The following is a 17,684-nucleotide window of genomic DNA, read 5'->3' on the forward strand; positions in this document are numbered from 1 at the left end:
TTAGTCCCTTAACTTATTTTTGAATTTCAATTTGGTCCCCTAAATTTAAACTGTCTCAATTTAGTCCCCTAAATATACCTTCGTTTATCCAACTGGTCTTTTCTGTTAGTTTTTGTCAAAAAAACGTTAACAAGATCTTCACTAAGGAGTGGTGCTTTATTTATGGCACGACACTCTATTTACACAAGGTGCACGAGCGTGTTTTTTTCCTTAGTTTACTTCCAGTTCCATCGTTAATGTGCTTTTGCTTTTTATTTCTTAAATGAATATAAAATAAAATGAAATATTTTTCAAAACAAAAATATGTTTTGACTTATATGCCCACAATATCCAAATATGAGCCAAATGGAAATTTCAATGATTTCTTTACAATGGTTCCTTGACAATATTTAGTTTTGCTGTATATATGTATAGATCAACACTTTGGTATTGTAGTGTACTGTCGAGAAACTTATTTGATACCTAACACAGATGATAGATGTTCACCCTAGCTCACAGTGAAAAGTGAGAAATAATCGATTTGGCATTTGAATCAAAACAAAATTATAAGAGAAATAAATTGACCGCATTTGTAAGTCTACGCACACTAAAGCATTTTTCTTTGACTAAATTTTACCTAAACATATTTTTGTATGAAAACATTTAAAAATGAACAATTTCAACGCCTAAAAAAAGCAATTTAAACTCAACATTGATCAAATAATGGAACCTATCATAGTAAATTAGGACCAAAATAAGTCAAACCTCTTCTAGATAAACTTCGTTTATTCTTTAAATCACAAGAACTTAAAATGATAAATAATAATTACTAAATTTTAGAACTCAAGTGTTTGCTTTAATGGTACATTTGCCTGCTTTAATGGTACATTTTCTCTCCATTGATATTGTCCAATCAAAAGAGGTTGTCCCCTAAATTGTTTATATTTGGTTGTCCAAATATCACTTCTTCTCTTTGTACAACTATTTTTGACAAGTTTTGAAACAACTCTCTCAATCTCTCGTAGTCACATCTGTTTTTATTTTTTCTTCTTTTTTTCTTTTACATGTCGATTTTGTTGAAAGTGTCAACCACATCATCCCAATGTATCACATGTACATCCTACAAGTTATTTACAGTAAACAAAATAATAAAACGTACCCACATTGTCTCCACAACTAATAAACCATCTTTCAAATTAATCGACACCGCAATAATACATCATCAAATACACGTTAAAAAAATGCTCATAAATTGACAGATTAAAAAGAAGGAATGATTAAAAATAATTCCTTTTACATTTTGATAGTATTTCAAAAGTACTAAGATAACTAAAGACTGTTCAGACACGGAAAGAAATGAGAAAAACATGATCAAGGTCATCACTCTTCCCTATAATCTGGATTGTCCTTTAAAATTACAAAACCTTCAAGAATTGGTGATATGGGAAGATATCTGCAGAAAAAAACAACTGTTAGTATTAGAAAGACAACAAAAGCTTGTTTTAAAGTATCACAAGGCAATAGTATATTACTTTTCTGTGGCTAGCTCTGCCCTATCCCCAGCAGCCAGGAGAACAGGGGTGGAATGGGTCTGAAAGCCGGTGATTGTCTTAGGACGACCTGCCTGTCCAACAACGTCTACTGCTTGGCCAACCCGAACAGGCACTGATAGAGGCTTCAAGTCCTCATCCACAGTCAACAACATCCTCGGCTGTTACAACAGAGTATAATTAAGACTAGCCTCAAATAGGGGGGAAGAGAGAGGAATTTGAGACTCAAACAAACCTGCATGGCCAAAACGAGGAAGTAGAGAACATAGTGATATTTCCCCAACACGATAGCTTTCATATCGAGGCATGCATGCAACATAGTAATTAGTCCTGCAAGTGCTGTCCTGTAAAAATTGAAAGGGGCATAATGTCGATTAGAAATTATTACAACAAAGCAGTATGCAATTTGAAGTCACCAACTCGATTAGTTTGCAGTAAGGTTTAATTAAGAGACAAAAGCAGATGGGCAAAATAAGGGTTTACGGTGATAGTAAGACACGGTCGGAATGATAAGGATTAAGTGTTAAAAGTCCCTTTCCCAAATGTACAAGACCTTGGGCAATCCGCACCTATAGCGTAGAAAAGAAAATCAGTGAAATTTGTTGAAACAAGCAGAATTAAGAAAATAAGGACAACTTAGTTGAAACATACACAAAATAGAAGGCTGGTATCTTTGTAGTAATAGCTTGAAAGATTGCGAAGCATGCCGGCAATTCGAGCATTGTTTGTTCCAGCGCCTATTAGACCTAAGGAGATAACTGCTGCCTGTAGCATACAAAATGTGTGTTTACTTACAAACAAAAACCAAACCATAGAGACCACAATGATTTAAGAGGCTCTACAATCTTACCATTGCTACTTCTGAATCAGTATCATGGCTAAGTCTGCTTAAGGTATCCATAACATTGACCTGATCAAATAAAGGGTTAACAAATTAAACAGACATGAAATCTAGCTTGTGATTACTAATTTACAACAGCTGTTTACCATCTGTCATCTTTTCAGAACAAAGTCATGATGTGTTCCACACTGTTAAATAATAAAAATACAAAAATGATAAAATGCAGGGTTGCAAACCTTTGGGTTTGATATACACAGCAGACCAAGTGCCAGAGGAACTGCTCGGCGAATATTCTGCTCTCCATACTGTAGAAGATGTTCTAGGGATCGGATAGCCATCTCAACACCTAATTCTTCAGCCATTGCTACCATAGCAATTCCAAGGACTGCAGGACCTTGGTGCATCTCACCTTTGTCAAGATGTTGTGAACAGTGACCCAAAAGATTTTGCACCTGCATGAAATAAGCACCAGCAATTTTAAACATAAAAGGCTGCAGCAGAAATCTTTATTTTTGAAGTTATAAAAGTAAGAGTGTACCTTGAGAACATTCCCAGTTCCAGCATAGGCACATGATAGTAGTGTCATGTCACAATACTTTCTTATTTTTTCATTAAAAGTCTTCGAAACTTCGGCAGTTGCCTCAACACTTTCCTGTTGTTACATAGAACAATATGGAGTTAGTACTACGCTGGAGTGACTTCCACCCAACCTAATAGCAAAACCCCTCCTAACCGTTTTAAAAAATTAAGCAAATAAGATTACAAATACTTTGCAAATGTAAATAAGGCTGTCAGTAATGCAACCACAATGGATCCCACCCTGCCCTGGACCTAGTACGGTGGGAGTACCAAACAAGTAAATACCTGCTTCCCAAGATAAAGAAGACCAAGGCCAAGAGGGAGAAGTCGTGTAAGAGGCTCTCCCAACTCTGACTCACTCCGGTCCATCAATGTAAATATGATTGCTTGAGCAACTTCCTCATTGCAAGAACCCACGTAAATCAAGCCCAATGCAATTGCAGTGAAGGCAATCACATCAAGCGAAGCTTTAGGATCACTCAGAATAGGTGCCAACTTGTATCGCAACTGAAAGAAACAATAAGTCAAAAAAATTATTTTCGCAAATATAAAGCGAGAGAAGCATCTCAACAAGGTGTTACAGGAAGAAAAAAACCTCACCTGCTCATTCTGGGAACCAGCATATGCAATTCCTAATCCCATAATTGCACCAATTCTAGTCGAACTATCTTCTTTATCAATAAAATCACCAAGGAGTGCCATTGCCTACAATGGAATCAAATAAGGTCAAATACAGAAAATTAAAATATACATGTCATATACAGAAAAGGAAAAAATAAAAGGAACTCACAGGATCACAGTCATTCTTGATACTACAATTGACAATTCCAACTCCCAGTAATGCACCAGCAATGACATGGTTATCATTACTATGGAAGTATTTGTCAAGTTGTGCAAGTCCAGAGTCAACATCCCATAATAAAATCATGCCCTGTTATAATACAAGGGATAACATAAGTATAGAAAATGGAATTCATGTGATCCATAAATTAGATCAATGATGATTCAGTAAGAAACCCATACCAGACTTGCAGCAGCACTAGTCTTTCCATGCTCCTTGTTTTTAAAAAGCCAGTTTCCAGACGAACCACTACTTGAAGAATCTGATGCAACAGTCATTAACTTATCCTGCACAACAGTAATTGAATGGAAGGACAACATAAATACAAATATCAAACAACAACGTACACAATATAAATTATCTTGATATATAAGATTCATTGTACCTGACCAAATCCGGCATTAACAAATGCATTAACAAAAGTAGCAGCAAGGTTCTGTCTCGCTGAGTCAACACTTGCCCCAGCACTTGCACGGCCATCAAGCAAATGTGCCTAAGAAAAAACAAATCAGAGCAAAATATGAGGGCAGAAGCAAATCAAGAGAGGCGAATTTGATACAGAAAAACAGCATAGCGAAAAACAATGTTTTTCTGATATCATTGAACACATGAGCACAACACAACCATAGATTAAATTTTCAGACTCTACACAGGTTCCTTCAGCAGGATGCATAAAGTTCTAACATTAGTATACAAATGCAACCAATGTAAACCAGTGCTTTAACAAGGAGAGGGCTCCTCTACAAATAATTAGAACCTGGAAACTTAATAAGAAAACATTAAATCCAATCAAGAAAAGAAAACAACAACACAAATCAAAATTTTATGATTTTTTTTTAGGAGTAAAAAAAAAACATTTGAAATTTGAATACGAGAATTTTACATCAATTTTGGTACTCGTTTCAAAATGCATGTCGCATGTTTGTAATCTGCATTATTCACATGACTTACTTTGACCCTATTTTTGACTAATATATAAATACAAATGTTAGCCTGTAAAATGTTGTTTGATTTGTCTCGACATATATTTTCAAAATATTAAATTTTTATAATTTTTTACTTTAGATAATTAATTAAAGATATTAACGATCAAAGTTATGCATTGGCATATGTGAAATGGTTGACAGCAACATGTATTTTGAAACGAAGGGAGTATTTTACATCAATTATGACTAAAAACATAGATATCAATTTTTCCACTTACTAATCTATGCTATTTCGTAGCACAGCATCAAATCTTAATAGAAGAATCCAGCGCATTAGAAACCATGGTTCCATCAAATCTTTATGATATATAAAGTAAAGTTCTTATGTGAAAAATTATAAGTGATGTATGACAATTTCAGTGGCATGAAAATTTAAATAAAAAAAAAACTGAAATAATTTAAATAAATAAATGCAGTTATGTGGCAACCCTGTCTGTTTCTGCTTATTTTAAAGGAGAACACTGCTTTAATTTATAGATGTCTTGGAAAGATTATATTAAATAAATATATTTCAACAAAAAATATATATTTAGCAACAAATGGGTCCTAATTCCTGAATTCAAAAGATGCATAACAAATAGGAATCAACTGGGTCCTCAATCACATGCAATTATCAACAAAAACTCGAAGCAATGACAAGCAGCTATATGCAACCCACAAAACTAATACATCCATACCAAATAATAAAACACAATTCACTTATCTATCCTTTTTTGGTCTTAACCCTCCAGTACCTGGCAGGAAAAAGGACTCTAGTTATCTACAGTTCATCGGGTAGGTAACTAAAGTCAGGTCAATAATGGTTCCAGCTAAAAAATGAACTCGGATACTCCCTTTCAATTCAACCTCAACCGAAACTCGTTAGTTATACTTGGATTCAACCACTTGGTTTCCTTTCATCAAGTTGAATCATAATTTATTAAATAAAGCTTAAATTTCAGAGCATTAGCTGGTATGGGAGTCATATGTAGTCAGGTGTTTATTACAATTCAGAGTAAATTTAACATCAGAAATCCACCTTGTATATATCTTCAGGGGACTTAGGCTCCATGACTTCAATATCACGAGCAAGAGTCAAATATCCTTCACTTAACTTGGAATTGTTAATGATATCCTGCAACACTTCTCGTTCTTCGTCATCGTTAACCATTTCCTCGTCAAGCTCAAAAGTGATTCCCTGAATACATCATTAAAACCATCAAGAGAGAGTCCCAAAATACTATTTTGAGTGAAATTTTAAGTCTCTTTGACACACTCTAGTGTTATAAATTGTCAACATATAGCTAGAGTTGAGCATATAAATTCATTGCAAAAAACTGAAATGCAATAGTTACATCCATTATCACAGGAGAAGAAATTCCAGCTAAAAAACTATTCGCCACAAGTACTAACACAGAATCCAGGACTTACATGGCGTGCAAGTATGTAACAGAATTGCTTCTTTCGCAGCACATCATGACAAGAGGTGAACACTGTCCTCACATGCTGTCAACAAGACCGCAACTAGTTAGTTTCAAACCACAAGCTTTTAAGGAACACTTCTTTAAGGTATATGGATAATCCATAAAGAGAAAATCAATCACAAAAACGAATTAAATCAAATCAAGAAAGAATTCCAGTGTCGCACCAGCAGGTTATCCATGAACAATGCAATTTGCAGTGCGTTTGGAAATTCTTCAAATTTTAGATAGATTGAAAATGCAATGTCCAATACTAGCATATCATCTGGTCCAGGAAGATACCTGTAAAATTTTAATAATTGTTTTGCTAGTCTGTCAGTCAGTTTACCCAAACAAAACAAAAAAAATAGAAAAAACAATAACAACAAATTGCCGCTTATAACTCAAAAAATCCAGAGCCAAGCCAATGACTATATCCGATGAACCTTTAAACTATTCACCCCAATTGCAAGTCAAACTCCATCTAATAAACCTTCATTATGTATTAAAAATCACTTTTTAAATGCTTTTCAATACAAAACTAATAAGCTTCAGAACCAAGCCAGCAACTAAAGAAACATATTGTTTCAGTCCATTTTGTCACAAGCACAAATAACTTCCAATCGTTGGTGTTATAATATCTGAAAATATCCTCAGGTTCTTGTCACTTGGTTATCATCTTGATTAGTTCCCTACTCAATTAGGACTAGGAGTCTTGTATCCTAACAATATGGATTAGTGCTTAACTTTTTAGCATCAGCAGATCATCATCACAAATTCACAACCTTAATCATATTTGAAGTCACCGTTCTTTCTTTCATCTTTTTATCAAAAACCCAATGACTTCGACACTTGTATATTGTCAGACGCAGCAAGAACAGTATTAAGAGGTCCAGGTATCAGTCAAGCTAACAATAGTTCTCATTCCTAAAGCCCGTATATTGTCAGAAGCAGCAAGAACAGTATTAAGAGGTCCAAGTATCAGTCAAGCTAACAATAATTCTCATTCCTAAACTACCGAATCACTTTATCCCTTTTTAGTGTCCACAATGATAACAAATGACCTTACTTGATAATTAAATTATGAGAATTCGGAAATAAATAATAAATACACACAGACACTCTAAGGGTGGGAATAGTCCAGGTCGGCCATGGTTGTCGAGATCGTACAATCTTGCGATTCATCCTGCCTCTGGAGCGGTTTGAAGATCGGAGATCATGGCAGATCAGGCGGCGCGCCGTGGAAAAGCGGAAACTCGCAGAATCGAGGGTTGACCCAGTTTTCAGGAATCGTTGACCCGATCCGACCAGTGACCTGTGGTGTCTGTTTCGTTTTCGACCTGATTCGGTCATAATTCGACCCGTTTCGCCCTAGAAGATTATAATCTATCATTAATTTCGTGTTTTGGGACTTGCTGGTGTTTAATTGAATCATTAGGATAAGAAATTGGGAATTTTTCTCATCTTCTCTGAAATTGTAATTCTTCAATGATTAAATTCCCTCTCATCTTTCACTTTTTCTACAAAAACCAGTTCACCGTGTAATTCTTGAATGAATCATTTTTTTTTTATGAAATTTTTTAGATGATGTTTGAGACAATGAGAATGATTAATGAAGTTTTTTTCTTAGTTACTTTTATAATTTCTCTATTATGTGGGATCTTACGATCCTATGATCTACGCTTTTTCTACACCCCAACGATCTTTAGTGGGATCCCGATTTTGACAACGTCCAGGCTAAGGCTTTTTTAAAGCCTATGGCCTGGCCTATTTAAAGGCGAGCTCGGCCCGGCTCGTTTGATATAAAGGCTAGGCTCTTGCTTTTTATAAAGCCTATTTAACCAAATAGTCCATGCTAAGGCTTGCAAAAAAAACATATTAGGCCCGTATGCCGGCCTATCAATTATTGAAGTTTTCTTTATAAACCCATTCCTTCATTTGATTCGGCTATTTAGTAGCAGGCCTATTGGTGTGATTAAGCCTTCGTAAGATTTGGTTATTTAGTAGCATGCATGTTGGTGTACTTGGGCCTTCATAAGATTTGACCTATTTAGTAGTAGGCATATTGGTGTTGCAAGGCCTTTGGTGTGAAATAGGCTTTCAGGCTTCTCTAGGCTCTAGGCCTTTAAAAAGGCCAAAATAAGCCTTAGAAATGAGCCTATGTCAGGTAATAGGCAAGGCTTAGGCCTATAATTTTTTAAGTAGGCCAAGAAATCCAAGAAATGGGTCTACGAGACTTTGAAACAAGAAAACTTTAAAACCACACAAGATGCAAAAGTTCAACCATAATGATAAATCATTCTTCAAACTTTCTTTATAACTGTTCTGAAGTTAATATAAACATAATCTGAGGTCTGACTTACCTAGCTGAACTTGTCAGATACAAGCAAGTCCTTTTAAAGTTTGTTTTGTCAACATGCTCAGTCAACATATCTAAGTCCTCAACCTAACAACAAAAAAGATTGCAAGAAAATGCCGTTAAGTTCACACTCTGAATAGTTCGGACAAGAAGGATATGAAATATTACCTCCATCAAAAGATCAACAGCCTCTGGTTCAGCATTATGCTGCAGAAAATTAAAAATTAGTAAAAAATTGGTTAACAATCTTCGCCTGACACATCTTGTTGCGTCAATATTTCATATAGTAACATTATTTTAGTAAAATTCGCCTGACACATCTTGTTGCGTCAATATTTCATATAGTAACATTATTTTAGTAAAATGAATGCAGATAATACCTTCATGTGAAAAGCAACTATTTGTTTTACGAGTTCCATGAGATCATCGATTGGCGCCTCTTCACTCTGTCAATGCACAATTTGAACACAATCACGTATAAGCACAACAACAAACTAAATTTGCAATAGCAAACAAAACTAAAAAAAAAAAAGGTACACAAAATGCTGTAGTGTGGGCATTTAAATTAGCAAGATGCCTAACCTGTCGTTTTGCATATTCTTGAGCAATTTCTCCAGCCAAATTTCTGACACCATAAGTAAAAAACATAAGATTGAGACTAATGAAATAGTTAACCTTTTTCAATCAACCCTTCCTTACAAAAATATAAAATATACCTAGTGATTCAATTGTTTACAACAGGAGTTCATCTTCAACCATATAAAACACAAATACAATGCTTAAAAAAACAAAACTCTTACCTAACATACTCATGTCCCCAAGAACCAATATCGCCCTCTGAACCTAGTAATCGGTATTTGAGACTTTCCTGGCAGAGTCATTGGCAAAGTGAAGAGTCAATATAATGAAAGTACGCCATCAAACTAGAACACAATCAAAGTCGAAGCAATCATTAAAAAAAAATCACTCAATTTCTAAATATAGCAAACTCACCCGTTCTCCCTCAGCAGACATTGTAAGGGCCAATACCGATAATATGTCAGCCAAATACTTCTGCAATGCAATGACGAAGGAAAAATCATTTAAGCACCATAATACCATACTATTACTTCACACAAAGTCATCACTATAAGACACGAATAGCAATACCTTCAACTCTGATTCCACCATAGTTTCATAATATGCCTTCAGAGTACCGTAATGTGGTCGTAGAAACTTCAGTGGCTTGGGCACTGAAGTCATGGAGCTTGTAGAAGTACGGATTTCTTGTCTACAACACAATCATATTTTCCAATTTCAATACCCAAACACAAAATTTAACAAAAATAACTTCAATTTTCACTCGAATCAAATTTTGTGAATCCTCGACTATAAAATTAGGGTTTACCTCATGCTTTCAAGAGCAACCTTCTGCAACCCGGGGTCAGTATCCTGAACCCTCTCAACATACAACTCCAGCTGCTGCTTCAAAGCCAAATCTTCATCGGACTGCACGAATTTCAACAAAAACAATCGAATTTGTTTAACTCAAAAAAGCTAAATAGAAATTTGAACCCTAAATTGAGTTAAAATTCGAATCAAGGGGTTTTGGACTTACCAGATCTTCGCTCTCGATCTTCTTCTTTGCGGCAGCTTCGTCTTTGGCGGTGCCGCTGGTGCTGGCGCCGTTGCCGGCGCGGTTAGGTTCGGGAGCCATCGGAGAAGAAGAAGTGTGAAACCCTAAGTGCGATTTAGCGTGAAATGAAAAGTGTGATTGAAGAGCGAGATGATAAAAGAAGTGAAAATCTCGCGAGTTGAGTTTTGCTGGTGTGAGTGTGTTAAATTAAAAGGAAAAATAGTGGGACTTTGAAGAATTTAACAGATGGAGGTTTCTTGTTGCAGAGGATTTGCTCTTGTGTTAATGGGCTTGGGCTTCTTTTGTTAATTCATCTTAGTTTATGAAATGATTATTACTTTTCTCACCCACCTTATGGTATTCTCGCGCATCCTTTTTTTTTTTTCTTTCTAAAATAGCGCTGTTCAAATTCTATAATCCTAAACATATGGTTAGGTATTTTCATTTTGTATAATCTGAAACATAGCATAATAAAAAGAAAGGGTGGCGTAATTGATATCAAAGATCTTTGTTGATCGATGTACAATCTCAGGACCATGATATCATAAACACTCCTAACTAAAAAAAAAAGGAAAAAGTAAGAAAGGGTGAGAAATGAAGAATGAATTAATATCTTGAAGCATGCAAGTCTATTTACCGTTATAAACTTATCTTAGATTGTAACTACAGTTAAAGGAAACGTTTACAATGCATAAAACCAACCCAAAATACATTAAATACAACACAAACTGTCCAAACCATGAGTGTAATTCCATGGTCCACAGAGTTTGGGAGGGTTCAGATTATATAATCTAAAACTCTCGTAACATTTTTGGATTGTATAATCTGAACTGTCTCGTATTGTGTTTAAGTTTGATTTTTGGAGGGTTTTCATGGTGAATGACATAGAGAAGGAAAAAAAAGGTACAAAACATATTTCAACAGCGTATAACAACATAATCACATCAGTGATGAAATTTTTGGGAAGGTCTTTGAAGAGGTGTTTTTGTACTTTATCCAGCTGGTCTGTCAACTCACATATTTCAATCAGCATGTCAACTGGGTCAGGTTCACAACAACCTCTTAGTAGTCAGATTTGCAGCATAATGATGAGAGGCAAGATCTTTCAAGAGGATTGTTTTGAGTTAGATCACGTTGTCTTGCCAACTGACATATTTCTACTGCCGAAGCAGCAGGATCTAGCTCATAATAACATCTTGGTGTTCACGTCTTTTAGATAATTTTAAGAGTTTTTTTGATGTGTTTTACTGCTTATGAAAATAGACACACTAATTTATACAAGTTTTAGAGCGTCATTGACCATAGGAACTATTTGTGCAATGTAAATCGCATAAAAATCAAAGTGTTCCGCCATTTTTTTTATATCTATAACAGTATATAAATATGATAATGTCTTAGAACTCTCTTATTTTTAAAGTTTATGATGACAACCAACTTTGAACATCTACTTCACCATTTTGTTATCTAACCACATGAATCCCCTACTGCTTTTGATTTCATTTAGCGAAATGAACTAAAATTTAGATTGCTTTGGATAGACAACTACTTTTGTTGTTGGTTTACTATCATGTGTGGTAGTTTATTATTAAACCAAATCACTATCACATTTATTTCATTCTACCGAATAGTTTAGCATTTACCTTTTATTTTCACAACAACAATGGCATGCTTTAAGAATTCAATGTGTTTATAGCTTAAGATGGACCTCACGTTGTGAACTCATAACACATGTACCAACGACCTCAAGCTTACAACATAAGATATGAAGGCTTGAGAAATAAAATGACATTTGGACCGCTTAGACAAATCGAACCTCACATTATGAAAGCTCATATCATTTGACTCCCCCCTCAGTTTATAGCTTCGGGCAATTGTTATGGTCTAGGCTCAGGTCCAACCATGACTAAGTCTGGACTTCACTCCTCGTACGTTCAGAAGGAGCATGGCACATATATGGCCCTTGACTGCACTGGAATAATGATCCCTTAAAATCATTTGGACCATCTAGTTCAGATCTAATAATATTTTCCCACGATCTGCTTACTGCTTTCCCCTAGGGACAACTCTCCAAGTAAAGGTTTAAAGACCAAAACCCTAAACATACACTATAAATACTAACTTAGAGACATCAATTCATACACACACACACGCGCACATTTCAGCCTAATGGATCAGTGGCACAACCTGCCATGAAGGTCCTACACTTTAAAGTCATTCAACACCACCATAAATTGCAATCTTATGTCGACATGATCGGTAATATAACATAAACTTCATTCCTAATAAATAATAATATATGATCTTTTTTTTTTGCGATAAAAATGTATATGATCTTAGAGTGTGTTTGGATAGAGGATTTGAAAATTCAAGAGAATTTGAAATCCTAAGAAATTCAAATGCTTCAATTGAATTTCGTTCATTTTCAAAATTCATTGTTTGGATAAAGTGAATGAATTCCTTCATTTTTCAAAATCATTGTTTAGATGACAAAGTAATTGAATTCCTTTCTTTAATTTAATTTTATTTCTTATAATTACTTCCATTTTAAAACTAATTAACAAAAAAACTCCTAAAAAAGTAATTAATTGAAATTTAATCTATCATGATTTATTAAATTTCTTGACTCAATTTAATTCACTTTATTTTTTTTTACAATCGTTCACTTTAATATTTTCTTGCAATCATAGTCGTTATCCTTTCATTTATTGAATTATTACCAACGTATCTAGATGTTATTTTACTCGTCTTAAATAATGTTTATAGACTAGAAATAACTACTAAATGTAATAATTCCCACAACAAATGTGGTATATACAAGTATAGTAACAAAGCTCAATTGTAACTGTCATCATTTCATAGTCACAAGTTCAACCATAGTCGTTATCCTTCAATCATCAATTGCACAAATCAAAGAAAAAACTTGGATAAATTCATATAGATGTATTTGTTCCAAAGCTAACATTTTACAAAAAAAAAAATTGATAACAAACAAAAATGAAAAATATTCGTAGGAAATGCAGTAGGTTTAAAAGATTGGATTCATAATACTTTTGCAGCTAATCCATTTGTTCTCATAGATGGTATTAAAAGAATAAAGTCATTCTCTCAAAGACATGCGAGAAAACAGTAAAATCAAACAACGATGAATAAACAAATAAGGTGTATGTTAGGCATGTGTTATGTTCCGTGGACACTAACTTGTGCTAAAGGTTGCATTTATTTACTCCTAAGACATTTGTTGATATGCCAACCTTTATATTACGATATCTATGCTTATATTCTGCAACAACTGTCGCTGAGATATGTGACTCATCAAGTGCTTCAATTGAATTCTAATAACATAACACACACACACACAGATATATATATATATATATATATATATATATATATATATATAGCAACAATAGCTACTCAAATGGTCAAACAAATTTCAAACTTATCTCAAACCATTTTCATCTATTTGCCTTTGGACCATCTATATATAATCGTGAAACTTCAAATATTCCTAACTCACTTTCATAACAGTTTAAATGACGTTATTAAACAGCCTACCAATTATTTCTTTGGATCTAGAGTAACAAAAATTACACTACTCTATATTTTAGGTCGTGAGCAAGGATATGCAAAAACATTGTCATAACTTCAATTGTAAGAACATTTCTTTTCCTTACCAATTATCCTTTCTTTTTTAAAATCTTATAAAGCTTTAAAAATGCCCCTTTACTAACTCTTAATTGTTCAATAAAATTAGTTTATGTTCCTTAACAAAATATGTGTCATAATACCAAGTCATTGCACATAATAGCATAGTGACAACACTAATAACACTGAATGTTGTTTCCTCAACCTCCTTTTCTCTTTTTCATCTATTTTATGTTTTATTAAAGCTATCGAATCGTTGACTATACTAGTGTTCATTTCTTTTTGAAATCTAAACACAAGAAAATATGACTTGAAATCTGATGAAAAAGACTTCTATATGGTACTAGCCTATCAAAAAACCAGAGCAGTATCAACTCATTATCAGAAAGTCAATCAAACATAAACCACAAACAATTGAGAAAGAGAGAACTTCACTACACACAATAACCAACAACAATACTTGTATAGACAAAAAATAGTTTTAATTGGTCTTATAAACAAGCAATTGAAAAAAGCAAAACTGCTCGACTTTCTAAACAATGTTGATGAACAAACATAGGAAATGTCCATATTGACTTGACTAATTATTGGAAATATAAGGAGAGATGAGTATGAAATGGAAAAATGTTCTCAGAAAGTGTATAAATGAATGGATATAGTATATATTATTTTATTAATTACGAATGTAGTAATGATTATTATGTTTTGATAAATATTTTGAAATAGATCATATGGTACAAAAGGATAATGAGCAAACATGTATACATAATTCTTCGGTTGTATACACATCATATATAACAAATAAACGATTAAAATATTTTTACTTTTTTTATCGACAAAATGACATTTCTACTTATAATTAATTTTGTTGGATAAAAGACATACAAAACTCATTTTAAAATTGATTGAATATAATTAGTAGTTTTGAATTAATTTATTAATAAAAACACACACATATATATATAACCATATACACTAAAAGTGTGTAATATATAAAAAAAATCATAGAGTAACGAAATATGTACTTTATAAAAATGTTGTATATTTTCATAGCGGCTATTTTTTTTATATATATATTCAAACCACAACAAATTAACAATTAAATTCAAATAATTGTATTCACCACTTTCATCAAAATGACATATTAACTATAAGAGCAGTGCGAATATATTCAAAAAAATTGGCATCTTTTTTTCATTTATCATAACTCAAACCTAAACCTATAGATGTAACAAAAAAAAAACTAAACCTACAACTGTAAGACATACACAACATAAGATGAATCAATCTATAGAAGCGGACAAATACGAACATTGACAGCTGGACAAATATTTATTTCTTCACTCTCCCCACCTAGTCCGATAATGTTTTATTGTTGTTGTTGTTATTGCTTTATCTCTCGATCTATTTAATAGAACGAGTAGTTCTGCATTTCTTGAAAATTCAAACACTTTGAAACTTTCACGGAAAGACCATTTTAAATCAAAGCTGAATTTCCTTTGGCGACTTTATACACAAGAAGCACACATGTTAAGACAACCCCCACCTTTGAATGTTTTTCTCCATAGACATGTTCTGCTTTAGTCAATGTTGTCATAAAGTGCTTTTCTATATATTGTAGTTACACAAATAGGACTTAAGTTGTTCGAAAGCACACATGTTTTGAATCATTAAGCCCTCTATATTGATGTTGGCTCCACCTAAGTAGGCATTGCCTCTCTCTTTAAGTTTGGTGGCTTCTTTTATAAGAAAATTATAAATCTTTTTTGCCTTTGAGAAATTATTTCTTCTATGCAGGAACTTTGTATACGATTGAGCAGCAGCGCCATCACATACATATATTGGTGCAGGGAGATTTATCAAAAAAGGTTTTTGCAAAGTCAATATCTCATTTCACAAGTTCAATAAGTCCTTTGAGCAATCTAGCATGAACATTTAAGGTCTTAGAATCATAACTTATTTCTTTTATTTCTTTCTTCAACATGGTCATACATTATGTAACACTCCTATTTCTATTAAAGCAATTAAACATGCGAATAATACACTTATTCAAGAAATAGAGGCTACACATCATACAAAAATTCAAAACCATAAACATGTATATAAACTTCAACAGTTGCAGCAGAATATAAACCAGAGTAATCTAAAGATACATGTCATGAATCAATTATTACATCAACATATATGAAATCTCAAAAATCTCAACATACGGGTAATCTCCAAACATAACAAAAGTCTAAAATAAAAGGTAATCTAGACCGAAACAACGAAGCCTAGATCAGAGCCGACTAACTCTAAACACCGATATCGGAAAAAGCTTCCGATATCCACCAATTTAGTAGGTCAATATGACTAGAAAGACTCACAAAGACTCAATCAAACTTGAAAACACTTGACAATTGGATCAATTCACCATTTTCATCAAAACACCAACAACATCTCATTTCTCTATAACAAAATAATGAATTATGCAACCCAAGCCATGAATTATCATCAACCACATGACTTAACAACAACAACAACAATTGATCATGAAACTTATCACAATTCATCAACAACAATGCGTAATTCACCAATTGAGCATATTTTCAACACATACCCATTTTACATACTTTGAACATGTAATTCAACCAACAACAATTTAATTATCCATAACTTCATACATCTAAACATGACATCATAATTAGAGCACGAATTTCATCATTTATGAACAATTAATCAATTCATCCAATTAAGCACTTTTCATACAAATAATTCAAAATTACAATAAGTAATTATGATGAATTCTAACCCCCTTACCTTAGTAGGTTAATCTCTCTAGCTTAGGCTTCAATTTTGCTCCTAGATTTTCTCTCAACCCTCGATTCTTCAAGTCCTCTTCTCTCTAACCCTTTTCTCCTCTTGCTCCCACTTTCTCTCTTTGTTCTCTAAAAAAAAATATCTTATGAATGAAAGTGTGAGGAAATTTCTCATAAGTGTAGGTTTTTATACCAAGTCTCCTTAATGGGCCTAACCCTCCACTCAATGGACTTAACTCATTTCTATTCACATCTTAAATGCTTCTACACTCTAACGGTAATTCACTAATAACGGTAAAATATCACTAACGGTCACTAAACGGTAAAATCTTAATTTTACTCTAGTAACTTAGTAAAACAACTATTCTCACTAACCACTAAAGTAACTTTCACCAAAACTTATAATTTACCCGTTCTCACAAAATGACTAAAATACCTTTCTAATACGGAAACCATGAAAATGCATCCAATGATGAATAATCACACACAAACACATAAAACACATAATAAAAGTAATTAAAATAAATCTAACGAAAAATCGGGTTGTTACACATTCATCAGCTACAACTGACACCATACTATCCTCAGCTTCATAAGCAGCAACTCTGACACCAAAGTTAGAATTACTTAAATTTTAAACATCTTTGAGCCGTTCAATTGCAACATTGTAATCTCTCATTTCGTACGATAATGTTGCAATAGGAAACAAAGCAATTCATTTGGAATTCACATGTCATTTTTCATTATGGTTGCAAATCTTAAAACATCGCTCTAGTAAAACACAAGTCATACAGTAAGATCCATCTGATCTCTTATGTCTTGCCATGTTTTAAAGCGAATTCGCTCGTACGAGCAACCTTAATAAGGATAGCTAGGCTTTTGATTTTCTATGTCGTTGAGGCCTTAGATACCCATCTTATTTTAAAAGCTGCGAGTTGGGATGACTTAAATGTTTTATTCACACTGTTCCAAGCTTTGAATGTTAGATTGCCACTAATCGGCTGTCCAGATGTTGAGGACCTAAGACACTGATAAAATAATATGTTTAGAAG

At 33.5% G+C, this 17,684-nt stretch overlaps 1 protein-coding gene and 1 pseudogene across 1 annotated transcript; both read right to left on the minus strand.

The window, feature by feature from the left end:
* Positions 1–1,148: 1,148 nt before the first annotated feature.
* On the minus strand, positions 1,149–10,406 carry LOC11445486 (26S proteasome non-ATPase regulatory subunit 2 homolog A). The gene is made up of 25 exons (XM_003607457.3): positions 10,172–10,406; positions 9,962–10,062; positions 9,724–9,844; positions 9,568–9,627; positions 9,375–9,442; positions 9,157–9,199; positions 8,955–9,020; positions 8,743–8,781; positions 8,579–8,661; positions 6,404–6,518; positions 6,187–6,261; positions 5,795–5,953; positions 4,176–4,283; positions 3,973–4,077; positions 3,740–3,880; positions 3,550–3,654; positions 3,235–3,456; positions 2,909–3,022; positions 2,607–2,822; positions 2,380–2,439; positions 2,181–2,294; positions 2,013–2,098; positions 1,765–1,873; positions 1,512–1,690; positions 1,149–1,432 (listed from the first exon to the last, which is right to left on the minus strand). Exons 1-25 carry the CDS (start codon positions 10,268–10,270, stop codon positions 1,360–1,362), a joined length of 2,661 nt encoding a protein of 886 aa, XP_003607505.1. The 5' UTR covers positions 10,271–10,406; the 3' UTR covers positions 1,149–1,359.
* A 4,905-nt stretch (positions 10,407–15,311) lies between these two features.
* Positions 15,312–17,311, minus strand: LOC11445487 (uncharacterized; annotated as a pseudogene).
* Between the last annotated feature and the right edge of the window lie 373 nt (positions 17,312–17,684).

The sequence above is a fragment of the Medicago truncatula genome, chromosome 4, assembly GCF_003473485.1.
Source record: "Medicago truncatula cultivar Jemalong A17 chromosome 4, MtrunA17r5.0-ANR, whole genome shotgun sequence".
Lineage (NCBI taxonomy): Eukaryota > Viridiplantae > Streptophyta > Magnoliopsida > Fabales > Fabaceae > Medicago > Medicago truncatula.

What these genes read in the sequence shown, in the direction of transcription:
- LOC11445486 (XM_003607457.3), bottom strand. Translation starts at nt 10,270, where the DNA reads ATGGCTCCCGAACCTAACCGCGCCGGCAACGGCGCCAGCACCAGCGGC. An exon ending in CTGTTGATCTTTTGATGGAG is followed by an intron (nt 8,662 to 8,742) that starts GTAATATTTCAT and finishes TTTTGTTGTTAG; the next exon opens with GTTGAGGACTTAGATATGTT. An exon ending in GTTACATACTTGCACGCCAT is followed by an intron (nt 5,954 to 6,186) that starts GTAAGTCCTGGA and finishes TGATGTATTCAG; the next exon opens with GGAATCACTTTTGAGCTTGA.